The sequence below is a fragment of the Fukomys damarensis genome, unplaced genomic scaffold (assembly GCF_012274545.1).
Source record: "Fukomys damarensis isolate Sample0158 unplaced genomic scaffold, DMR_v1.0_HiC HiC_scaffold_11, whole genome shotgun sequence".
NCBI lineage: Eukaryota > Metazoa > Chordata > Mammalia > Rodentia > Bathyergidae > Fukomys > Fukomys damarensis.
In genome coordinates, this window is record NW_022900923.1 from 48,151,398 (window position 1) to 48,177,625 (window position 26,228).

General features: G+C 48.4%; 1 protein-coding gene across 1 annotated transcript in view; it reads left to right on the plus strand.

Annotated features, from left to right (window-relative positions):
* Positions 1 to 277: 277 nt before the first annotated feature.
* The window catches only part of Itpkb (inositol-trisphosphate 3-kinase B), a 109,231-nt gene continuing 83,280 nt past the window's right edge, over positions 278 to 26,228 (plus strand). Inside the window, exons 1-2 of the mRNA XM_010613233.1 lie at positions 278 to 369; positions 840 to 927. Of these exons, the coding sequence (XP_010611535.1) occupies positions 278 to 369; positions 840 to 927 (180 nt within the window). The remainder of the gene's footprint in view (positions 370 to 839; positions 928 to 26,228) is intronic.

The window sequence follows — 26,228 nt, forward strand, 5'->3', positions numbered from 1 at the left end:
AGTGCTTGGGATGAGCTGTGGGGTGAAGGAATGAAGCAATGAACCAACGAGAAGCACTTTTGAGTCCTTCACAACCTTTTCTGCCTGGTAGCTCCTTCTCTCTGCGTTGGAAACAACAGCAAAAAGTCTCCACCAAACAGCAGCCATCAGCAGTCCAGAGCCGTGGCCTGAGGAGGTGCCCGTCTTCCTTGCTTCCTTCCCATGCCAGCAGTGGATGGCCTCACCTCTAGACGTGGCTGGGCTTCCCATGACTCAGAGCCCTTCAGACTGCGTCCCCATGGCCAGGTCTGGCTCCTCCAGCCTGTCCGGCAGCTCAGTGGACCAGACGGCAAATCGTGACCGCATCCATGACTTCCGGCTCATCTCGAGGTCGAGGAGGCACTGTGGATCGTCTCAACAGACTCAAGATGGGAAATAAATGCTCATGTGAGCCAAAGGCCGAAAACACCACAGCCGGCGTGGGGCGGGAAGGATAAGGGGAGCAGAGGGAAATGAGAAGTCCCAGGCTGACAGACTGCAAGCCAAGGAAACATTTTCTGCTCTTTTCCGGCCCTAATAAAACCTCCTTGATAGGGCCGTGCTCTTCTTCCCTATTATGGACATGTGGTCTGGGCTGGAAGAACAGTTGCTCCCCGCAAGCAGCAGTGGGCAGCTGGGCTCCCTCTCTGTCCCTCTGGGAGTCACACAGGCTGCCTGGAGCCCTGGAGCCCCACTGCAGGATGACACTTTGTTTGCATTAATAAACCTTGTGGGGTCACTGCTGTTTTGGGGCCCAGTCCCTCATTCGCTTTGGGAGAGGGCCGCGCTCCTGCTGACTCATACACAGCCTGCCATTGTAGGGCGCAGGAGCAGAAGCGGGGACAGGGACAGTGGGACGGTGTCCCTGCACCACCATCGCCGTATGACGAAGCACAGCAGACTATCACTGTGAGGAGGAGGGGCTTTGGGAGACTCAGTTTACCTGTTAGTTGTTGGTAATATATGGCGAGGTAGGGTGGTAAGTGGGAGGCTTTGTGGTCAGATGAACTTGGACTCTGTTGGCTCCCTGCCCTGCTGGCTGGTGCCCTAGACAATCACCCTCTCCAAGCCTCAGTTTCTCCACTTGCAAAATTAAACTAAGAACCCTCCAGGAGGTGGGTGAGCAATGGAGCACGGCAGCATAGAGATGAGAAACCAGGGAGAGGCCTCTCGGGGTCAGGATTAACTTGGTGAGATCACCGCAGTTAGGTTCAGTCATACATGCTCGGTAATCTGTCACGCACCGTGGAGGTGCCTGTTTTTTTTCAGTGGCTAATTAGCACTAATCTGACTCACAGAGAGTGATGTATAAACCAGAATGCCCAAGCACTGCTTCAGAGTGAAGATCCAGCCTCAGAGGAGCAGACACTCTGCGGCATTCTGGCCATGCTCAGGTGATGAGGGAGGAGGTGGGAAGCTCGACTGAGGTACAGAGGGAAGCAATTGTATTAATTAAATTAAATGCTCCGTAGTCTGCTTTTTCCTTTAGTTAATTTCCCACAACTCTGCTGCTCTTCATGCTGCAGGCAGCTGGTTCAGCCAGGAATGACCACGCTCTCCAGTGTGCACATGTTGGTCCCTGCCCACCACCCTCGGTCCCTTACAAAGCTTCCTGACAGCACTCAGATCTCTCCCTGTCCCTCTCCCAGAGATCCCACACCTTAGGTGAACGTCATCGACCACGGCATGTATGTGATGTCACCGGTTGGGAATATAGAAGCAGTGACCCTCCGTCAGGCCCCCGGAGTCTGTGGGTTTTCTCCCGAAGCAGCTGCAGACAGCTTGCCTCACTGGAAAGCTGGTCTGGAGTCCTGGTCAAGCCACCCCGGAAGGCTGGTTCCTCTCAGCAAATGGTTCTCAGTGTGGGGATAGAGGAGGGTGGGAAAGCTCTGCCCTGTGGGACCTGGAGCGATGGACTGAGCTCTTTTGGTTTTGTGGTGACTGAGGATGTTACTGGGATTCGGTTTGCAGGTGCTGGGAACGGCGTGTTCCTGATGGACACAGACTGTCCCACCTGGAGGAGAGCTGCTGGGTGTGCCGTCTGAATGTATGACATGTCATCCATACCCATGGGAGCCCTGCTGTCTACCTTGGGCTGTCCCAAAAGCAGAGCTCGAAATGTAGCTTCGTGAGTCATTTATTGAGGCCATGGCTTCAGGAACAAGGAGAGCGTGATGATTAATATTTTGTGCTGATCTAACTGGGCCATGGAGAGCGGGGAGGCAAGCATTCAGATAGACACTAGTGGGTGGGGGTGGGTGGGGCTTCTAGCTGAGAGGAACGTTTGCTCTGTAGACAGGGTGAGCAGATGGCCTTGCCTATCCACTCCTCAGAAGCCCTGAATAGAACCCGAGGCTGAGTGGGGAGAATTCCCTCCACCTGACTCTCTTCAAGCTGGGACAGCTGCCCTTAGCTAGCTAGGGACTCTGACTTGGTGTGACCTTATAGCCTCGCCTTTGTGGAGCTCCAGCTGGCTGCCTGAGACATCCCAGCCTTCATAGTCACATGAGCCAACTCCTCATACTAAATCTATATTCTGTCTGTCTGTCTGTCTGTCTGCCTATCCATCCACCTGTCTCTCTGTCTTGTGCTGATAGCTGTCCTTCTCTGGAGAGCCCGGACCAACCAGTAGTTAGCCAGGGAGGGGAAGAGATGAAGCAGCCAGGTTCTGTGTCACCTGAAGTTCTCTCTACCATCCCAAGTGGTTGAGCGAGTCCCCTGCCTGTGCCACCTCCACCTCCTGCCTGTGCATGTGGGTGGCAAGGCAGCTCCACTGACATCCAGGAAGAGAAGTCCACAACAGAGGGTGAAGCTCCCTGGCATGTCCTTGAGGCAAGCCGCTCTTTACCAGAAGTTGAGGTGTGCGTGTGACATTGCATACTGCAGCAAGAGCGGAATCTAAGTCTTGGCCCAGAAAAACATGGGCCCCCAAAGATGTCCATGTCCTCATTCCCAGAATGTGACTGTCACCTCACATGGCTATGTCACTCAGCTTTTTGTCACTGTGATAAGACATCTGAGAAGTTCAATTTACCTTATTTTTACTAATGGTCTGGCCTGTGGTGGCAGAGCACCTCGAGGCAGAAGAGGCACAGGAAGCCTGCTCATCTCATGGTTTCCAAGAAGCCAAGAGAGAAAGCAGCCAGGGTCCCCACATCCCCTTCAAGGCCATGCCACCAGCAACCTAACTTCTTTCCACCAGGCCCCACCTCCTGAAGGTGCCACACCTCCCAACAGCTCCACAGGCTGGTGCCCAAGCCCTTTCGGGGGACATTCAAGATCCAAACCCAAGCAATGGCAAAAGGAGCTTCACAGATGTGACTAAGGACCTGGAGATGGACGGATTGTACTGGTGTAATCACAATTCTTACCAAATGCAAGAGGAGGAGTCCAAGAAGGCGATGGGATAAAGAGACCACCAGCCAAGGGATGCAGGTGATCCTCACGTTTGGGACAAGAGAAGAAAGTGAATTCTCTCCTCGAGTCTTCACAAGGAAGTAGCCTTGGGAAAACCTTGTTTTTGCACAGAAACTAGATTTGGACTTCTGGTATCCCGAAATATCAGAGAATATTCTTGTATTGCTGGAGTCATTAAGTGTGTGATGATTTGTTACAGCAGCCATGGGAAATTAAAGCACAGAGGTATGCCCGAAAGGGCATGAGTTGGCTGGCACATGTGAGCGTGCTTAACTGAGGCCCGACCCTAACTCTGTCCTAAGGACTCTACTTTCCAGGGACGGCTGAGCTTGGCTGTGCTCAGAACTTTGCCTGGAGTAGTTCCCATTTCAGAAACTCACATCGACTGCAGCAAAGCCACTGTGATATTGAGTCCAACCAACACTAGCCTGAGTTTGTCACCCCATGTTATGGTGGATGTCAGCACCTCATCCCTTAGAGCAGCTCCTGGAGTGGTTATGCCCAAAGCTTCACACATTGTGCTCAGCGTTGGCCACAGTGACAAAACACCCAAGACAAGCTCATGAGAAGGAAATGTTTGTGTGGCCCACAGTACCAGAGGTTTCAGTCCATGGTCTGTCGGCCCCTGGTTGAGGACCTGTGTCGAGGTAACACATCATGGCAGAACACGTAACACAGCACAGCTGCTGACCTTGTGAGCCAGGAAGTGAGAGGCGGGAGCCAGGGTCTCACAATCACCTCAGTGACCTGACCTCCTCCACAGCCCCACCACACAAGTTCCATCACCTCCCAGTAGCATTGCAAGCCTCTAACACATGGGCTTCCAGGGGACATCCATGAGGGAGAGAACGAGGGAAATGGCATAGAGTGGAGCGATCAATAATCCTGCAAAAATGTTTAGGACTCCCTTACAATCTTGATTACTAGAATCTGGAGCAAGAAGGCAAAGATCACATATATATATATAATGAAATTCAGATGTCTTTGGTAGTTGTTGACTTGTAGTCACAGCCTTTAAATGTTTTAAAATTTTGTTGCTATAAAGACGAATTTATCAGGGTGGAGGACAGACCTGTTGCTTAACAGCACGTCGGCTTGATTTATCACCACGTCACAGTCATTCCTGCAGTACCGGAGCTCACTCCCTGCCCAACACAGCCTCCCCACCATCTCCAACCCGACAAGAGCTGATCCCAGGGGTTGGGGTGTCTGGGAATCTGTGACCTAGAACAGTCTCATTGGGCCAACAGACGGGAGTATCACGTCACTTAGAAATTCTCTGATAATAGTGCTAAACATCCCCAGGCTGCAAAAGGGCAGGCTAGTAGCCAGAGTGGAGGGGTTCAGAAGATGCAGGGTGACCCTAACCCTGGTGCAAGGAGGGGCCCTCGTCAAACTGATCTGCTGCTGCTGCTGCACAGGCAGTCGTATCAGGCCTACGGCACCTACCTGAAGGAAGCGCAGCATACTCTGCTGAAGGGCCTCATGCAATTTGGGGCAGACGCTTGCCAGCCCTAGGGTAGACAGTTCCAGGCCCACCATGTCCGTCCCAAAGCTCCCACCTCCCACTGGTCACAAACAAGGCTTCCAACCGAAGAGCTTAATAGGAAACAGCCCACCTGCCAGGGTTAAGGGTGCTGCCTTTGCCTCCATGTTGGACGTGGAACAGTAATCATCTGAGCATAGACCACATGTAGGAGCCTTGGGACACAGAGAGCAATCTGGGTTCTGCTTCCAGTTTCTAGTTTCTCTACGAATTAGCTGTTGACCTTGGATAAGCTCTTTAACCTCTATGGGCTTCTGTTTCCTTGTTTCAGAAACAAAAGCCCAGTCTTAGATAATTTTAAGGTCCCTCTTGCTCTGCAACTCTATGAGGACTCATGTGCCAGAGGGATTCCTTCTGTGTGTCTTGGACAATGGCCAGTATCAGGATTACTTATTCTGACAGGCGGTTGTTCCTTTGTTTGCTGCCCTGGCGGGGACTACCGAGACGTTTTATGACGTCATGAGGCGGCGGGGAAGCCAGTGCCCTCTGACGGCAGCATCACAGCAACCGGCCCAGCCTCTCTGGGGGAGGTCATCTCACCCTTGTCATGCAGTCAGACATGCTACCTTCAGGGAAGCACTCAGATGAGAACGGTCCCTTGGACACCACCAAGTCCTGTCAAGCGTGGTGGACAACCCCTGACTCCATAATGGGGTTCTTCCGGTGATTTCTTTAAAACGTGTTAGTCAGCTTTCTGTTATCTAAAATGCCTGAGGTAAGTAAAGTTATAAAGAGCAAAGGTTTATTCTGGCTTATAGTCTCAGAGTTTCCAGTCCATGAACAGATGGACACTCTGCTTATGTGGCCTCAGGTGGGCAGGGGCACAATGTCATGTGGGAACCTATGGCAGATCTAAGCCGTTCACCTCCTGGCAGCAAGGATGTAAAAAATGAGGAAGAGTTTGAGGGTCCCACATCCCCTTTAAGGGCAGGTCCGGGGCCAAAAAACGTCCCACTGCTCCCATTGTGGCTGAGCTGGAGACCAAGCCTCTAACATGCAGGCCTTCAGGGGACATTCCAGATTTAAACTGTAGCACTATGGCTTTTATCATTAACTTAGCCAATAAACATGTAGGGGATAATTACATCTCCCTTGTGGAATGGCGTGAGGATCTTTGAACAATGCCTGACACATTGCAACTTCCAGTGAATGCTAGCTGCAAGTGCCTGCTGCAGGCTTAGCACCTGCTGGGTGCCGAATGGCCCAGGAGCAAGACCAGTTCCCCAAGGACCTACGGGGAAGGAGGCAGACAACGCAGGAAGAAGCAAAGTTGCAGGAGAGAGGATGATGGGAGGGATTGATCCTTTGGCCATGAAGGGAAAAAATGGCAGGGAGGTGGATGTCTGTGTCTCTCACCAGCACCACACCCTTCCTTCTCCAGATCAGACAGGAGAATCGATCTCCCCATGGATGCTGCACATGCAAGCTGTGCAGTCAGCAGCACTGGTAATGAAGGTTTCTCTTGATCAATGAGGGTAGGTGACCAAAGCCTGGCCAATCAGAATCTCCCAGCTTCCCTGGACAGTCAGTGGCTCAGGATGAGGCCACGTTCCCATGGCTGAAACGAGAGAGCTCCTCACAACCATCAGCAGACCTGGGGGGGCGTTCCTTCCCCCTTTGTCCGTGAGCCTTCGGGAGGAGGCACGGGCACTCCCAGTGCCTCCCAGACTAACTTCAGGCGGAAGGAAGCCGAGGGGCAGAGAGCAGGAGCATAGAGAGACGTGGACCTAACATCCCCTGGGCCCCTGGACCCAGCGGTGCCCGAAGTGATAGCACCTCCAAGTCCGGAAGCGGAAATGCCCACGTGCCCCACTACATCATCCTGCGCTTCCGCATTTGCATCTCCATCCTTTGCTAATACAAAGCATTTTTTTTTTTAATACAGAAAATTTTAAAGAAGAGAAGACTCATGTGGACTGGGATTTGGAAACACACAGGAATTCTTCAGACAGAAAAGTGACCAATTAGTCTTTGGAATAAAGGGAAAAGTCATAAGTCCCAGGAAATCTTGGAATTTCTTGAAATCATACCTTATATTTTTATAACACCTTACATGACAGGGTTATAATAAACATTTCAGAGGTTTTCTCTCTTAAAAAGATATAATAGTAATTGTATAATTTATTGTTATGAGAAACTACACAGGGCTTGTAGATTTTATATTTCAACGATATAAACTCTGTGTGACAGACTTTAGGACACAGAAAGATTGAGTGGAAAACTGATTTAAAATAAACAGCAAATAAAAGTCATTAAAACTGAAAGATACTATCACAAATACTGAGTTTTCGTCCTCAGAAGGAAACGTTGAACACAGAAAGTATTAATTGTCGTATTGATCTCTGTTTCGTGTCAAACAGCCCAGAGCTGGACAAGCCGTCCTCGGGCATGGACCTGCTTCGAGCGGTTTGCTGTGCCCACAGCATCCTGAAGCCAGGCGCCGGGGTGCATCTTGGCTCTATAAGCTCGTTTCCTATTTAACAATGAATGTATTTTGTCTCTTGGCCCTGACTCTGGAATGGATATTGCTTTTCCTGGTTCAGACTTTAGGCTGTCTCCACTTTCCCACTGGAAAGTTCATGGCCACATCGTCTTGTTGGTTTCTTTCTTTCAGGGGCCCAGCCAGATGCCTGTCCACTTCAGGGCTCCTGGGGACCCACGGTGCTACTCGATGCCAATGCTACTGTGTCTCACTCTTTGTCCTGCCCTTGGCCAAGGACCTCAGTGCTTGATTCCTGGGCACAGCCTCTGTCTCCAGCCCTACAAATTCCAGCAGCTCCAGTAGCTCCCCCTCAGCTCTACAAGCCACCGCTCTGCACCAGCCAGCTCCGTCTTTGCAGAGTGGTCCCCACAGTGACGCCAGGGCTGGGGGCCCGGTGCAGGTGGCAGCCTGGGCCAGGGAGGTGCTTCTCAGTTCTCAAGGGACACGTGCCTGTATTTGCAGTCTGATTGCTAGAAATCTTACCTATCTTGCCCATTTCTAAGTTAAAACAGGGGAATAAATCTAGCTTTCAGGTGCTCTGACGTGGCCAGAGGTGAAACCCCACTCCTTGGTCTTCACTAAGAAGTGGTTGTCAATATTACACTTCAGAGGTTTATCACACCTATGTCCTCCTCTGTAGCCACAATCTCACTCTCTTCTTTTTAGTAACAATTCTATATTTAATGAATTCAATATTCTAAGTCTTCTTACAAAGCACTCTCTGTTCTTGAGTTCTTCATTTGATTAATTCCTCTAAAAGGTTAGACTTTTAACCAGTAGGTTATTCATTTATTTCCAAGAAAGACTCAGGGGACTGACATTCCTTCAGCAGTTTCTTAGAAGGTGCCTTTGACTTTACACTGAAATGGCATCTTGTCTGATTATTGTTTTCTTGGTCACATCTTCTACGTTATAGAGTGCCCTATTTTCTTCCCTAGTCATCATCCTAGTGATAAAAATATTTTGTAGCAGGTTGAGAATTGTTTCTTTTATGAACTATTGGTACCTACAGAAATGCCTGCACGACCTGCCATCAAAAGTCACCAGGATCAAGCGTGCACTTCAAGGTCCGAATGCCCTTCACACTGATGTCCGCTGCCCCTGGCGCTGCCCGGGGCTCCCAGGCCCAACCTCCCGGCCAGTCCTTGGAGGGCATCGCCCCCCTGCTTCTTTATGATAGCGATGAATTAGTCCTTAAGTGAAGTATTAATTTTGTCTATCTTTAAACACAATAAATACAGCGTGTTGCTAAAACCCAACCACACTGCGGAGCAGAGTGCAGTTCATCTGTCATCGCTGCAGCTAGGTGCGCAACGTTAGGGATTCTGCACCACGCTCAGCCGTGCCGCTATCACTGACAGGAAGTGGCTCCGGTTTTTCCCTCATGAACTTTCTTGTCTCCTGGTGTGTGCTGTGACAGTCTGGGGTCAGACAGCCCAGGGAGAGGCTGGCAGCCTTGCAGGGCGTGTGCTTGTTCAGCTTTCCCGGCTATGCCAGGTATTTCTCTAGAGCACGTAAGTGTAAGCTCACTCCCAGCCACAGCCAGGTTCAGGGCTCTGCCTGGCTGCACTGTGCCTGACCCGAGTGGCCTGAAGAAGGCTGAGTACTGCTTGCGTTTGCTCTCTGGTATGACTTGCTTTTTTCTTAGAGTGCTTGAAGACTTTCTCCCCAAACTTTACTACCTGAATTGGAATGCACTGTAGTCCTCAGCTTTCCCACTTAATCAGAATCTGGTTTAGTGTCACGTGCTCTTGGGACACGGTTTCTTCGCTTTCTTTGTGTGTCCTGCCCTGGCTTCCCGTCATCCCCTCTGTTGTACTCTTGGGTGCGTCCTTCTCCCGCGCGCTGAGCCCCACGCTCCTCGTGTTCTTACCTCCTCCGTGCCCATCCTCTCTCGTCGCCTTCACTGTCATTGCCATAAGCTTTTCCTCTACATCGTCCTGCAAATTTCAACATCTGTTCTGTTTCCTTCCTCGTTTATATTTTAATTTGTGGCAATGCCACTCTTTCCTTACATCTGAACCCCCTCTCCCTCGCCTCGCTCTGCCACCTCACCTCTGAGCTCTCCATCCCAGGACTAATCCAGATTCTGTCTGGTTGGGCGGCACCTCGTGAAGACAGAGGCCGAGGCTCCCACTATGGGCTCTGGCTCCTCTCCCTCCCGGTCCTGCTCGTTTGCTTGCTGCATTCCCCCTTTTCTCCCTGACGTGGGGCTTTGGGGTTCCTGTGCATCTTTCTGGTCAGTGAGCTCTGGTGGGGAAGTTGGCCCACTCCTCTTGTTCTGACAGAGTGCAGTGACCACGGCAGTCACTTCCTCCCGCGTAGTTTCTCTCGGTTTCACTGGGAGAGTCGAGGGAGCTGGGTTTGGACTGCAGAAGCTCAGTGGGCAGAGTGCTGTGCTCGGCCTGCTGCACCGCTGGAGAGGGTGCTGATGTCTGCTTCTGGCTATGACACCAGTCCTGCCCCATGCTTCAGTGCTGCTCATATCTGGGGTGGTGTCCTGCAGCCTTCCCTTCCAGCAGAGCCAGCCCAGTCTCCCACTTGCTGGTTTTACCCATTTCTCCACAACCGCCATTTGACTACTCTTCAGTTAGAAGAGAAAATAGCATCTCGGCTCTGGGGTCTCGAGGTGCATTCTCAGGCTTTGCTCATTCCCCGCAGCTTCCAGGGGAGTGGGGGCTGGGCTGGGACCCAGCCCAGCTGGGATTCTCCACACTATTCCATGTTTATTTTCTTGGCTGACAGCTTTGGAAGTGTATTGCCTCTCTGATTGCTCCTAGTGAATTTCTTCTGCTTATTTTGACTTCTTTATTTATTTATTTGGCAAGAGGCTGTTACCAAGGTATCGGTAAAACAAAACTTTATGAGAATGTTTCAATCTGCCATCTTCATGCACAAGTCCTTTATTTATTGTTTGTTATCAGGTTACCCAACTAGAATGTCAATTCCATGAGGACCAAGGTCTGGTTGCTTGGTTTATCCTGTATCCCCAGATCCTAAAATAGTGCTTGTTATATTGCTGGTACTTGATAAATATTTGTAGGATGGATGGATGGATGGATGAGCAAAGAAATCAGTCAGGAGGCTTTCACCATGATTCAGGCGGGGGTGCTGGTGCCATAATGGAGAGAAGAGTGGATGTGGGACACAGTGGGGTTGGATGCAGAGGGGGCTTGGTAAGGCGGGGTGGGGATTAGAAGGCTGAGTCAGACGGAGAGGCAGTCAATCCTCACTGAAGACTGGTGTTTCTAGCTGGATGAACTGGGTGTTGTCACTAGGTCCTCGGCAGGGAGAGCGACACCATGTGAACAGAGGCTTCTGGTTGAATTCGGACTTGCTCAGTTTGGAATCACTGGGCTGCTATAAACACAGACGGATGTTCCTGAGAGAACATCTGGGGCAGGGTGTTGGGCTCCACTGAGCAAGGTGGAGGTTGAGACAAGAGTGGCTGGTGACCAGAGAGCAGGAAAAAAGAGAAGTGGAGGGGAGAGGAAGCTACGTACCTGCACTTAAAGTTGGGCGGAGAACAGAGCAAAGATTCTTATTCCATTAAGCTCCAGGTTCCAGAGAATGTTTCTAGGAATTAAAAATGAAAGATGCAAATGCATGTCACGCCTGTGTTCCACTCGGCTTCCTCCTTGTCTTGCTCTCTTCTTCCCCTTCCAGCCTGTCATCACTACGCCCCATCAAATGTTTCCAATGTGCGAAAGGAAAATGTGATTTACAGTAATCTCAAGAAAGGTGACACCTTTAGCCACAGCAGTGGTTTGCTTCTCTTCAAGTATGCAGTCACTTCAGGTTCTAAAAATTCAGCAGGACCATAGGCATCTTAGTGCCTGAACCATGGGCCAAAAGGAGATGGGGTGAAAATGCCCAGGGAGACTCCAGGAAGGTTTGCCTTTGGGATGACTGGGGCCTGGAAACAGAGATCTTGGCACAAGTCTGCCTGGGAGGTTGAGTCAGCTCTCTCGGGCTAGGAGGCAGACCAGGGCCAGGGACCCCTGAGATCCCTCAGCCCCCATCCCGAGCGTGCGTGTTAGGCTGGGCAATGATTTCATTCTGAATCTGAGTTCAGTCTCAGAGGCCATGTTGATCGCCTCCGTCCCCTTCTGGATGAATGGGAAAATTGGGGGAACATGGAGCCCCCGGACTCTAAGCGACGCCTGTCACTGAGCTGTCATGCACGCATCTGAGCGGAAAGGAGCCCCATCCAGCTGAAAGGAGTCTCGTGTTATGAATTTTCATACTTCTTCACTCAACCGGCAGAGACTTCGGAGAAAGGATTATTGCCAACTGTCACAAAATAAACTTATAATCATGAAACCCACAGGCCTAATTGTTACTGAATACTAGTTTTCACTGAAGTGAACAGTTATTCTTTAATTATGTGCTTACACTGTGCTGGACACCAGACTAAAGGAGTCCCACATATTTCTCCCCGACCCTCCCTAACAGCTCCCAGGGACACACTGCCATTTCCTTTTGTTAATGAGTAAACGCCCATTGCTGGCACAGCATCCCTGCCTGGGGATGCCATGCCTAGGCCATGGTTCTTCTGACCTCCCACCAGAGCCCTGGAGAGGCAGTGACCTCATCTCCTGATGGCTGTGAGCCTGGGCTACTACTGTCTATCGCTGCCCTTCTCCAGGGATTGTTGGTGGCCAAAAGCGAGCTGCGTCACCTGGGGCCAACCTCTGCTCCTGCAGCCCACAGCCAGCGAAGCTGGGCTCAGAGGTGTGGGAACCTGGCCCCCTTCTCCCCTCCAGGTGAGCCCCGCCCTCGATGTCTGTAAGCTCCTGAGCTCCACATGGGTCAGGCTGAAGGCCAAGACTGTGTCCTTCCACCTGGCCTCCCTAGTCCCCTCCAGCCGTCACACTCCCTCTCAGGAGAGAACCTCATTCAGAGAGGCTGGCACGGAGCTGCCTTCCGCCTGTTTCCTGTGACCGGTCCACAGCAGCAGCTCCAGGGCAGAATGAACACAGGCCCCAGTTCCAGGCAGGCCTAAAGTCATGCACGTCTCCGCTGCTGTGCGTCTTCAGGGAGTCAGCCAACCTCTCTGAATCCTACTGTTCTCACTGGCTCCCAAAAATTGAAATAATATTGTCCATTTACATCCATTCCTTCTTTTCAGTCAACTTTGGCAACCGCCTCTGTGTTGGGGATAGAGAGCCACAAAAGTGCAGTTTCTGTTTCCAGGGTACAGTGTTCCCCAAACTGGAAACTGTGCACACTGTTAGAAGGTGGCAAAACCAACATTAGGAGATCAGAGCAGCATTTTGGAGAAAAATGGAATAGAATAGAAAAGACACATCAGAGCGCCTCACACTTAAGGGACAAGTGCCACCAAGCCTTCACTTATTTATTCGGGTTTTTCTTTCGCAGGGCTGGGGTCAGATTGATGGCCTCACACCCCTGAGGCAGGTGTTATACCCTGAGAAACACCTGTACTGAACACTACTATCTGACTTGGTCCTTCCAACTGTGCAATCTACTTATGTCTCCAGGTCTTAGAGAGCGATGCCAAACCCTTTCGAGCTTCCCTAGCCCATGGTGGCATGCGTGTCCTAGGTTTACCACCACACTCTAGATCCCGAGGACCCACTGAGTCAGGACAGGAAACCTGTCTCTGACTGCCACCTACCAGGGTCTTGAAAGCCACCTGTCTCTGGAGTAGCGGGCATGGGTGGAAGGGAGGTCTGTTCAAACTTTGTTTTGACTTTGTAATCACATATGACTTCTAAAAGCCCACAGTGAGCAATTAAAAATCAAAGACTAATGGTCCAGCCCATACACAATTCTGTTTGTATACATTTAAGTAACTTTGTGATAAATATAAATGTCAGTATCAAGAAGTGCTTGGGAATACTTTTCCTTTAAAGGTTGGGTAATGAATCGGTGAAGCTTGCGTTCTAGTTATAAAACTAGCTGGAGATTCAGAATGAAATCTCAGAGAAGTTAAGGGCTTTGACTAATATTACACAGAAGCCGAAGTTATGGCTGAGCCGGAATTCAAAAGCAAGCTTGACCCCACAATCTGGACTCTTCCACTATCGCACGGTGAGATCGTTCCTGTCTCGTAGCATCTCAGCCTTCCATGAATAATTCAGTGGACGAAAGGAATTCAAAGACTTCTTCGATAAGTAAACAGATGGGTAGACGGATGCGTGGGCGGGTGGCTGGCTGAGGATGAACAAATCAATGGAAGGACTGAATGGTTTGGATACCACAAGTAGTTATCCCCTGGACTATAGCAGTCTTTGTGCCTTTTCATCTGTGTTGGCCCTGTATGTGTGAGAGGGTACAGTGTTTCTAAATTAGCAAACACTATTCATCAAACTAATTATTAGAGGTGATAGTTATTAAAACACAAACATAAGTACTTCATAAAATCGAGTCAGTCTTTAATGCAATCGTTAGTTGCTCACTGTAGACATTAAGAAAATATGAATACTTTATATTAATGTTATATTTATATGAATGGACATTAATGTTACATTTAACATTTAGCATTAGAAGGCTGAGGCAGAGTCTCTGTAGCAGTGAAGGACTCGCAGGCACGTCTGGATAATGAGCTTCAGTGACCTCCCTTCCTAGGGCCTTTGCTCCACAGGAAGTTCTTCAGCCCCAGCACAGCTCCACTTACACATTAAGGTGCTGGTGCAATGATTATCCCCTCTGCACCTCATCATCTTCCCTAGCACTTACCAACATCACGCACACACATACATGCATACACATGTTTGCTACTTCCCGTCTCCTGCTGCACTGCAAGCTCTCTCAGGCCAGGGATTGTGTCTGATGCATTCACTGTCTAGAACACTGCCTGGCATATAGTTCCTCAGTAACGTGTTTAATGAATTTGCCTTTTTCTCTTTTTACGTGTTACCACTTTGTAACTTTTCTCACTTTTTACTGGGACTCAGCCGTGCATCCCGCAGGCTCTCGGGGACACAGGCTCCATGGGGTGTGGGGTCAGCCTGTCATACACCCACCAACGTGGGCACAGGGAGGCGGGGCACAGAGAAGTCATCTTGTGGGGATGGTGGCAGCAATGTGGCCAAATCCAGCTTTCAGGAGTCTCAGGAGCCGTGATCTGAGCTGTGTTGACAACACGTTCTGTGGCTCTGGACTGGCTCTTGGCTGCAAACTGGGGGTTTCTTCCTGCTTTGTTTTGGGCACTCTTGGTGATTTTGTGAGCACCACGGTACCCTTCTATAATACATCCGTGCTCAGCTCTGTTGCCCAGCCTCAAGAACCTGAGCCAGCAGGACTGTGCTCTGTTTCCTCCAGGCCACAGGCACAGCACCAGGAGTAGCGGCTCTCAAAGTGTCTGCAGAAGCAGGGTGTAGGAGAAGCAGGGCTGGGACAGGCTTTGCCGGCCTCTTAGCCCCTGCAGGCCCTGACGCGCGAGGTGGCATTCTGAGCCTACAGTTTGGAGTCCTTTATCTTTGTGGTTTTCACAGTGTCTGTCTTCTCTGGAAAAGATACCTCTTTAAGTTACTAAGTGTTGGGCATCAGGAGTCCATCAGAAGAATGGACTCCTACCCTCCACGTGATACGTGATGCAGGCAGGAGGCACCGTCACCACACGGAGACAGAGTGCAGACAAGCCCCTCAACCAGTGTTCACAGTCCTGGGTCCCTGAAGGGAATATTCTCCTGGGGCTGGATTCCTGGGAAGTTTCGAGAGGATCTAGTAAACACGGAGGCTGTGTGTGGTTGGCCTGTGGAAGGATGCGCATGCTGGCTTGTCCCCTCTCTCTGAAAGCAGAGCCCCATCTGGGAGGAGCTCCTGTCTCCGCCCTGCACTCCTTACCCCAGCCTTCCAGCCAGGATCTAGTGTTCTAGTTTAGCACACAGCCCAGTACTTAATGAATACCTTTAAAAGCAGCCCAAAACCTTCACCTGTGCTGAGCTGTGGTCTGGGAATTGGAGTAAGGGCAGAGAGATCTAAGTGGGTAACAGAATAAGTAATGAGAAATGTCCAGAAGCCAAGGCCTACGGACTCTGGAGTCAGGGATGGGCTGTAGGAGCTCACCTGACATATTGGTGTCTGAAGTTGTTCAGGCACACAGGAATGGAAGAGCGACTTCAGGATTAGTTCTACCATCTCCAAGTCCCCTGGGCTGGACCAGGACTGTGCCCCTCATCTCCCACCCTGGCCCAGCTCTGTGCCTGCCAGTGCTGGCCCATTAAAGCAGGACCTTCGAGATGGAGCGAACACCATATCAGGGCCTGACAATGCTGCCGGAGGAATGTGGGAGGCCCCCCATTGCTGACGCTGAAGGGACCTTGAACCTGGATGTGTTGGAGAGAGTTTTAGTTTAGTTTAGTTTTAGTCACAGTCCTCCTAGGGAAGCCTGCAGACAGGGCTCTTTCACAGCTTTCTGTGTGTGCTACTTTCCAGGTTTTTGCTGCGAGACTCCAAGGTGGCTGGGCACGTGCTAGGCTCTTTTACCCACCCATCTCCGTCACCCCCTCCGGATGCGTGCGGAGTGAGCAGTGATTTCCCTGTCTTTCAGGTGAGGACAGTGCTGCCCAGGTGTCTCCCTGACTCCCACACCCACTCTGCTTCACGCAGCAGAGCTGGACTCAAACCTGTGTCAATAAAGGTCTCTTTGGACAGTAAGAGAAAACGACGAAGCCAGGCACCGCGATGAATGCCTGCGAGTAACTCTGGCACTCAGGAAGACCGAGGCAGGAGAACCACAAGCTTGTTCGAGGCCCGCCAGAACAAATTGGCAACACCTGTCTCAAAATAAAAAGTTTAAAAAGGGCTAGGGATGTCTCACTGAGGACAGCACCCCTGGGTTCATTTCTCCAGGAGTGGCGGGGAGAGAGAGACATGGAGATGGAGATGGAGAGAGGAAAGAGCAAGCTCAGATATCCAACATCAGATACCATCAGCACTGTTACCTCATTTCCCCTCCTTACCCAAGATAGTGCGGATCTGTCTTTCTCCTGAACATGATGGCAAGCCTTTTAGAGGTGCTAAAACTGCAACCCAGACCCGCTTATGTATCACAAAGGGCCAACACTGCAATTAACCTGGATACTGAGGTTTTAGAAAAAAACAACTGTACGTTAACATCCTTTGTCTAAAGAGAAAAACACAGTAGCACATGTGCCATGAGTTTGCCGCCGGGCCTAGAGGAGCGCTGCAGGCTCCCGCTCCTGCAGACACCCTGCCCCTAGTGTGCGCCTGGGGGGCGTGTGGCAGCAGCGACAGGTGTTGCTTCTGCGGCTGTGGACGGGAGGTCACAGCCCTGTGTCAGGGGACTGTCCATCTCTGCAGGGCCCTTGCTGAGGAGCTGAGTGTGGCCTCAGGCAAAGCCAGGGAGGAGCCGGACTCCCACAAAGTGTGAGCGGGAAGGGGTCCTTCCCCAGTGGGCCCCAGCCCTGCCAGCACCTCACACAAGGCTGAGCAGAGAACCCACTCAGCCCGCGGCTGCTCACAGAAGCCCCCTGCCATCCACGGTGTGTGTTGTTAAGCCCGCCTGCTCCTGGTAGTTAGTCTCCATCGGAGACAGTAACGTTGAGGCATGATTAAAAAACATGATGAATTTTTAAAATTTTGTAATTGCGGGAAAAGACACCTTGACATTAATCCCCATCAAAATACTCCTGGCTCCTTGCTGAACGCTCTCGTGCCGTGACTCTTGTCACTTTCTGAAGCAGTTCTGAAGATCTTCTTTTGTAAGCGTCTTTAGTTACACTGTCCTGGCTGCCTCAGTGTCCTGAACCTGTTCCAAAAGTTTACCTTTCATGGTCGTTTTGACTTCGGAGAAGTCATGTGGTGTCAGATTCAGTGAATAAGACAGAGGAGGACACATCACAGTGCTTTCATTTGACCCAAATTGCCTTAAATGTTTTGAATGGATTGAAAAAAGTGAAAAGATATTCATATTGGTTTTTCCTGAGAGTTATAATAGTATTTATCACATTGAATGACAACTATTTGTAAGCTTGACTTCTCTTCTGGTTTGTTCGTTCTCTGAAGATAAATGCAATCCTTCATCTCCTTCCCTTTCCCCTTGCTCTGCCTGGTCAACCCAGCCATGGGCTGAGTAGTAATGAACAGCATTAATAACAATGCCCAAAGTTAAAGTACATGCTCCTGAATAAAACCACGGCCACATGGGCTGCCTGTGGATGTGCAGGAGATGCTCTGTGGGTCCTGAAGTGCCACATCTGGTGGTTTGCAAGTAACAGAGATACAATCTTTGTAAGGGAAGAGAGAAATGGGAGGCACGGAAAAACTTCCCCTTTCTGCAGGAGATAGAAATTTTGTGTCAAAATATGACACTGAAACATTTGCTGAGCCTCTGACCTTAAAAATTAGGATGTAAATGAACACTTCCTCCCTCCCAGTCTCCCTCCATGTCCCCTAGCTCTGTCTCCAAGCCCCCACCCCCTTTGGTGCAGAGGCTCAAACTCAGGACCTTGTGCTGGGAGGCAGGTGCAATGCCACTGAACTAAATCCCCTGCTCTTCCCTCCCATTTTGTCATCTGAAATGATGAAGCAACACCTACATAAATGCCATCTCGGGCCCTCCTGCCGCCTTGACTGAGACCCTTCAGACAAAAGGGCCATTTCAAAAGTGTATCAAATCCTTGGAGAAAATGTTCTGTGAATTCCATGTAACTTACTTGTCCTTGCTGCCTGTTCTCACCATGGATGTCACACAAATCTAGTTATCCTCTACTCCACCCAGTCCCACTCACTACTCCTCAAACCTGTTTCTCTCTAGGTCAGGGGCCTTGCACATGCTTTGCCCTGCAAAGGAAGGGGCTCAGGCTGCCTCTTGCACCTTCACCATTTAGGATTTTAAACAAGGACAAAGCCGGGTGTTAGGTGAGTGGCAGACTACTTGCCTGGCATGTGTGAGGCCCATGTTCGTTCCATCCCCACCACTGCAAAACACAAAACAAAACAAAGAGCAAGGACAGGTCCATCACAAACAGGCCCAGTACAAGGAAGGGCATCCTGGGAAGGGTGGAGGGTAGGATCACACCCCTAGCTCCTTAAACTGCCAGCAAGTAACTTGGCTTCAATTCAGACAAGGTCCCGACACCACATTTCAATGTGATCGCTGAAGTTACCTTAGTTTCTGCTTAGGTTCAAAAAGCTGGATAACATCTCTTATCAGTTCATGGTTGTTTCCAGACAGTGAAAAAAAGATGTATTATGAAACCACGAATTCGGATAATGGCTGCTCCCTGGCTTTTGGATCTCCGTTCTTGAATCAGATTTGCAACCAGCCAATCACTGCACCTTCTGTCATTTAAATCGTTAAAGTCATTTGAAATGATCCACATGGAAATGGAGTGCACCTGGGCTTCACTGCAGAAATACTTCCAGGCAGCTTGGTTTCCCTTTCCACCACCGCTAGTTTGGATCTGAGTGTCTGCCGAAGGCCCACAAACTAAAATCTTGGTCTCCAGCCTGTGGCATCTTCAGAAGGTGAGGCTTAGTGGAAGTCAGGCCCTGGAGACATCCCTCGAATGGGGTGAACAGGACAGGGAGGGCCTAATCTGCTCTGTTTGCTTTGTGGCCAGCACAGTGTGAACCATATCCCTGACATGTGCTCCTGTCACGTGGTCCTGTGCTGCCACAGGCCAATCAATCACACAGCCGAAACCTCTGAAACTGTGAACCGATACAAACCTTCCCTCTTACACAGTATTTTGGGTGTTTTGTCACACCAACTAAAAGCTAACACATCCCAAAAATACCCTCTGTAAGAAAAGATAGAAAAGTCTGCCGTTGCCCTTGCCTGAACTGAAGATCAAGGTCAACAAACATTTATTAAGCACCTTCTCTATACCAAAAGCTGCAGCTGCAGATGACAACGTCTCCTGAAAAAGGAGGAGACAGAAGCAAATTACCAAGAGTGCGCAGTGAGGGGAGTGTAAATGTTATAAATGTTGAGTAGATAAATGAATGAAGACTAAGTCATTGTAATACAGACTTTGCCCAGGAAGGAAGACATTGACTAGGAAGAGGGCAGGGCAGGGGAAATGTCAAAATGAGATTTCTGTCCTTCATACGGATCTAGACTCCTAACACTTGCTATTTGCCTTGGATCTTCCAGATGCTGACAGAGTATAACAAGACTGGTGTGTGCATGTGTGTGTTTGAACAAGTAAATCTGACTTTTCAAAAATAGCATTCTTAAAGGGAAGGAATGAATCACACACGAATGTAGGTAAGGCGTGGGATTCAGTGGCTCTGGCGAGTGGGCTTGTCGTGGCGATGTCTCCACTGCTTTCTTCTGTGGAGAACTTTATGGGGAGGGTGTGAACAGCTCACTAGCAGTGTGGCCCCGTGGGAGAGCTGCAGTGACGATGGGTGGGAAGAGTCATGAGGGCACAGACACAGAGGGCAGGCCGGGCAAGAAAGGCAGAGTGGCCAGAGAGAAGGCTCTGGAAAGTGAGAGTGGGCCACAGAGCTGCAGAGATGGGTTGTGTGCAAGTGCATGGGCCCTTGAGTGCCAACCCAAGTATTCGTGGGTTCTCTATGGGAGGAGGCAGGCAATAAAAGGATTGATAAAGAAAGTTCCTTGGAGAAGGAAAGTTAGAGTAAGGAAATATGTCTGTCTCTTGAATCATATAGAGGAGATGACTGGTCCTAAATCTTAAACTGGAAACATGTTAGCATGAGAAAGGGGGATTAGTAAGACAAAAATATGGCTTCCTGCAGAAATACAAAATTGAGTTCCCAGTGCTAGTGACTAGACCATTCCAAATAAATGAACTGGTGTTCTGGCTATTCAGTTTCCCTGCAAATTCCTTGGCCCGAGTTGATCCCCTAGAGTCCAAGTGAATGGGGAAACACCAAGGAGCTAAATGCATGCTGAATCAGTGGGGCTCCCCAAGCCCAGGGCACTCTGGGAAACCAGCTGCAACTCTTCGGCAGCCAGCCTTTCTGGTTCCACTTCTCAAACTATAAAATTCACCCTTTCTGAAGTGTCTGGTTGGCTTCCCCACTGGAAGGTGAGCTCAGACCACGTAATAAATCATCTGCTTCTCCAAATCAGGAAATGCTAAGGGCCTGGCGTGTCAGTCCCAAAGATGGATCTTGCTTACTGTTAGAGCACTTTTGGTTGTGAGGAACAGAGCTGTTCTTAGCTAGCATGAGTGGATGGAGTGGGTGCAAGTTTGTCATAGGAAGTATCACACAACCTGGACAGACACAGATCCCCACCAGACCTCCTGGAACTAGGATCCAGGAAGCCACCAGCAGGGGAGGTGACTGTCTGTCTTTCTCTGGGGCCTGCACAGGTGCTGGTTTTGTTTTGCTTTGCCTTGATGCATCTGTCTGCATTCCCTACTCTACTCCCTGGGACATCCTTTTCTCACTCTTGGCTTCTCTTAGCACTTCCCCACATACCTCACAATCTTTCTGCTTAGTCCCTGCAAAGAAGACTCTGAAGTTCCACAATAAGAATCCAACTTACTAGCTTGTATTTCCATGCCAGGGCATCAACATGGATCAGCTGTCTTTGGGACTCTTGTCCACCCTGGTCTAGTCAGCTATGGGCTCAGAATGGTCCTTTGGTACCTAGCATTTCCATTCACGGAGTGGGACAGGCAGATTCTCTTGGAAGGGCATGAGGGCTGCCAACTGGCAACTTGCATGGGGTTATGTGTGCCTGAATATGGGCATAACTGTCTAGAGGTGATGAGACTACAGCATTTCTGAAGCTAGAACAGAAAGAAGTGGCTTTGTGGGAATACAGAACCCTGCCCCTGTAGCTGCTGCTGCCCACTAGGGTAGTAGGGCAGTGTCAGCATAGAAACAAGGGACTTTGGGTGCTGATGAAACTCATGCTAGAAGCAACTACGCATTGAGGGCTTGCTGTGTGTAAAGCAGATTCTGTGGTAGTACCACTGTGTCTTGGATCTTTTTTAGTATGAGATAGCGGACAAATGTCTACCTTTTAAAAGGCATACCTTTTTAAGTTTTAATATGTGAATTAATTAACAGGTCTCTGTAAGAACACTAGAGGTGGGTATTATAACACTTGCCATTTCACAGGTCTCAGAGCTGGGGTCCTGAGAGCTTCAGTTATTTGGTCAATAGCACATATGGTTAAGTGGAAGAGCCCATGAGCCCCCCAGATCTGTGTGCACTGGGCCTTCTGGCCCTCCACAGTGTGTTGTCTTGTGTCTCCCTCAGACTGGAGGGCAAGGGCTGTGTCTTCCCCACCTCATCCCCTATAGCTACACAGGCCCAGAGCAGAGCTCACACTCTGCTGTGGACAGAACGAGAAATTTACCCAGATCAAAGGGATGGTGAGGACACAGGGGAAGGGGGGTGCAAGGAGGCAGAGCCGAGACCAAGAGCAGCGCAAAACTGCTGCCTCGCTTGTAGTGTTGGCCTTGGCATGGATGTGGCAACCTCCCCATGGGACAAGCTGTGGCCTCAGCCATGCCTTGGGCTGAGAGTGTTTTGGGAACACTACAGCTAAGATCTCCAGCATAGGGCATGGGGCACAGCCAAGGCGAGCAGAGCCTCACGTCAGCCAAGCACACTTTCTTTGTGTCCTCTGGGAAGTAGGTGGCAGCTCTCCTGATACACTGCTTCCTTGGTCTTCTGTGCACAGTGATTTGATGGATTGCCAATTCATCTATTTTTCCTCTTTCAATATGTGTATAGGGCTACTCAGTGTGGAGCTAAAACCTAAGGCTAGGAAAAGAACTAAACCAGGATCCCTTGAAAGGTTCAGTATCTAGTAGAGCACAAAGAAAGAGAGAAAACTAAAGATTATTCCACATTACAGAAAGAAACAACAGAGTTGTATATAAAGTGGAAAGGGACACTGAGGTATTCCATGAAACACATGAATGAGAAAATGCATGATTCCACACTAACCCAGAAAGGACACTGTACGTCAGGAACAGTGCTGCTTACTAAGACAGGGACCAATAACATCTTCATTAAAGTCTGTATCCATCTATAGCTTCGTTGTTCAAAAAATCTTGCTATAACTGAGATGTGTGTGTGTGTGTGTGTGTGTGTGTATTAAATCACACATATTTACATTTTATAATTTGGGAATTTTTATATGTGTATATACTCGTGAAATTATATTTACAATCAAGATAGTGAACATATTTGTCACCTCCAAATTTGTCCTGTCTCTTTGCCCATCTACTGCCCTACCCCACAGCCCCCATTTCCTGCCAACCACCAATCTACCTTGTCACTATAGATTGGTTTGTGTTTTCTAGAATTTTCTATAAATGAATTCATCTAGAAACCACTCTTTTTGGTGTGATTTCTTTCATTCAGCTTAATTATTTTGAGCTTCGTGCATGTTGTGTGTATATTAGTACTTGATTGCTTTTTATTGGCAAGTCATTTTTCAGTGTGTAGAACTAGCACAAATTGCTTATCCTTTCTCTGCGTGATGGGCATTTGGGTTCCTTCTAGTTTTTTACCAATTCAAAAAAGCTGCTATGTACATTTTACTTTACATACATTTTGCTCCCAGTTTGTGGCTTGTCTTTTCATTTTTTCTTCTCCCAGGAGTAGAACTCAGGGCCTTGCATGTGTTTGGCAAGGGCTATACCACTAGCCTCTTTTATTCTCTTGGTATATTTTTAAAGAGTAGAATTTGGAAAAGTTGATGCAGTCAATACATTTTGGTGTCCTTTCTAAGACATAGTTGTCTGCCCTAAGGTCCCAGATTTTCTATTATTTTTTAAATGAAAGTTTTATGGTTTTACACTTAGATCTGAGTCATTTTGAGTTAATTCTTGTATATGATAGAAGATGTGCATTGAGGTTCTTTTCCCTTCCTCCTCCTTCTCTCTCTCCTCTCTCTCACATTTGGGCAGTCAATGTTATGGCACTATCTGTCAAAGACTTCTTTCTCCATTTTTCTGCCCCTATGTAAAAAATCAATGCTCTAATATATGTGTATTTCTGGATTCTGGATTCTGCCCCCTTGATTGACTTTATGTCAACACCACACTATCTTGACCGTTGTAGCTTCATAACACATCTTAACATCAGTTACAGTTAGCCTTTTCACTTTGTTCTTTTTCAAAATTGCCTCAGCTATTTGAGATCACATGCATTTCTCAATTAATTTTATGAAATAAAAATGAAAATAAACAAAATTAAACCCAGCTATGATATTAATTGTGATGTCACTGAATGTATAGATAAATTTGGGAAAATTCACAAATTAACAATAGAATCCTCCAATTCATGAACATAATCAATCAATTTACTTAGCTCTTTGATTTTGCTCAGTGATGTTTTGTAGTTTTTTCTTTCCAAATACTACACGGTTTTGTTATATTCATCACCAAGCTTTTGATGCTATTGTAAGTGTTTTATTAGTTTTAAATTTCCAATTTCTGGCATCCTTATAAGACGCAGAGGCCATGGCACAGATGCACAGGGCCACCTTGTGAAGGACCCGGGAGGAGACAGTCATTGGGGAGTGACGCCAGAGGGAAGCCTCAGAGGGGAATGGCACTGCCGACACCTTAGTCTTGTATCTGTAGCCTGTGGAATTGTGAGAAAATACATTTCTGCTGTTTAAACCAACCAGTTGGAGGGTTTTTCTTATGGTACCCCTAGAAAAAGAGTGTGCTTGCTAAAACCAGTTATTAGTACCAGTAGATTTTTTGAAACTCCATAGTATTTTCTACATAGTAGGCAATCTTATAACTTTGATCTTTAAAATTCCATTTAAAAACTGGGCAAGGGCAACCCTAAAGTTAGGCAAATCGCCCCTACAGCTGCAGACCAATGTACAGAGTAGAAACAAACATGGATTCTAAACCTAGAATGCTCAGATTCAGGTGCTGCTTTTGCCAATTACCAGCTATGGAATTTGTGGACAATTTGCTTATGTCTTTTTGCTTCAGTTCTGTAAAATAGGACTCACGATAATACCTACTTCACATGGTTGTTATGAGGATACAAATGTATGAAAATATAATGTGCCTAGAACATTAGAATACCTAATGTGCCTGGAACAAATATTAAATGCTAAATTTTTAATGTTCATTTAAAATCATGAAAGGGCAACAAGATCCTGCTTCAGGATGTAAGACACCCTGCTGGCGTCCACACACAGGTTTTGGTCATCTTTAACCCAACCCATTGCTACTCTCGAAGGCACGGAGTTTTAGACTGATAGAATTGTCACCTCGTTGTACCAGCGTTAAAGGCACCCATCCCATCCGCAAGTCACACCTGACTGCTGCTGTCTGCCTTTGGACCAAGAATTCCTGAGGCTGACTGCACACTCAGAAAGCCAGTTCTCAACCAGAGAATGCTGATGGTGTCTGGCCTGGAGGTGATGGGGAGGCTTCCCAGAGTGGAAGCTAAGTTTCTGTGCACAATAGAAGCACTGCTAGGTCCTTCTGCTGGCTTCCACTATGACCCCTGCCCTGGATGTTGGCATCCCCTGATCCACTAGGAATTGGCAAGCTCCTCTTCCTGCCCAAAGGAATGGGGCAAGGAAGGGGCTGGCTTCTCTCAGGAGCTGCCCAGAGCCTGGGCTGACCCGTGAGTAAATGCTCAGCTCTCTTCATTTAGCTTCATAGGGGAGGGGCTCGGATGAGGTTCGATCCCTTCATGGCATGTCTTACACAATCAGGAAGGATTCAACAGGGTCTGGTCCCCAGGAATTCTTGGCTAGAACTAGTTTTCTCGACTTCAGGTTTGCTGTGAGCTTTTCCTGATCAGAGCAGAATGGTTTGCTCACTTCACAGTATTGTTGCATAAACAAGTGAGAGATCTGTTTGCTACAAGCAAAGTAAAAATTTCCACCTGAATTGTAGCTCATCAGGCGATAAGGACTGATTCAGGCTTTGGATTTTTAAATCTCCTAAACCTTGCAGCTGTGTTTTCCCTGTTTCCAGTAAATTCCGTAGTTTAAGGTTTAGGGAATTATGCAAAACACACTTGTTAGTGCTTAACTAGGTGGTAGGATGCTCTGCCCACTAATTGTTGGCTGATGCTCCTTCCTTACTTTTTTGCTAGTGATAGAAGAGAAATATCTTGAAAATATTCAGTCTGCAGGTCCCCAAGGTAAGTGGGATCTAGAAAATGATCAGGCACTCCTAGGTCCAGTACTATGCCTTTTCTTTTTATTATACTTTTTTATAAGTATAAAATAACAAACGCAAAAGTATGAGAATGTTCCCATTGCCGTGTGCATTTGTATCTACGTGAGCAATGTAATGGCGTGTTTACACATTTAGCAATTGCACTGCAGAACCTGCAGCTGCTAAAAGCCCAAGCAGTCTTCCAAAATACTGCTGTGATGCACTTGAAACCTGCACCTCTGCAAGGTGCCCACAAGGTATCGTCTTCGGATTTGCATATTCGTGTGCAAGAACACAAACCATTTATTTGTACAGAGTTTTAGCCCGTCTTAATTGTTAAAAGTTCCCCGGGAGCTGCTCTGTTTTAGAACGCACAATCAAAAATTTTATTAAAAACATTTTTTGAAAAGTAGTTTCATAAAGCTAGACATTATGAGGAAGCCTTGATGGAGCGGTGGAAAATGAATCGTATATCTTTAACCCGCAGAAATTAAAAGGCTTTTTTTTTTTCTTGTTAGCCAACAATGGAAACTTTTTTTGAAAAAGTGTTTCCCTCCCTCGGTCTTGCCAAGCAATAAAAAAAAAAAAAGAAAAGAAAAGAAAAACTTGTTCCGCTGAGTTCAACCCCAGACAGGCTCACAACTTCCTTCCTGCTTTCCTCCCCCAAGCCCCCGCCTTACTCCTCCTC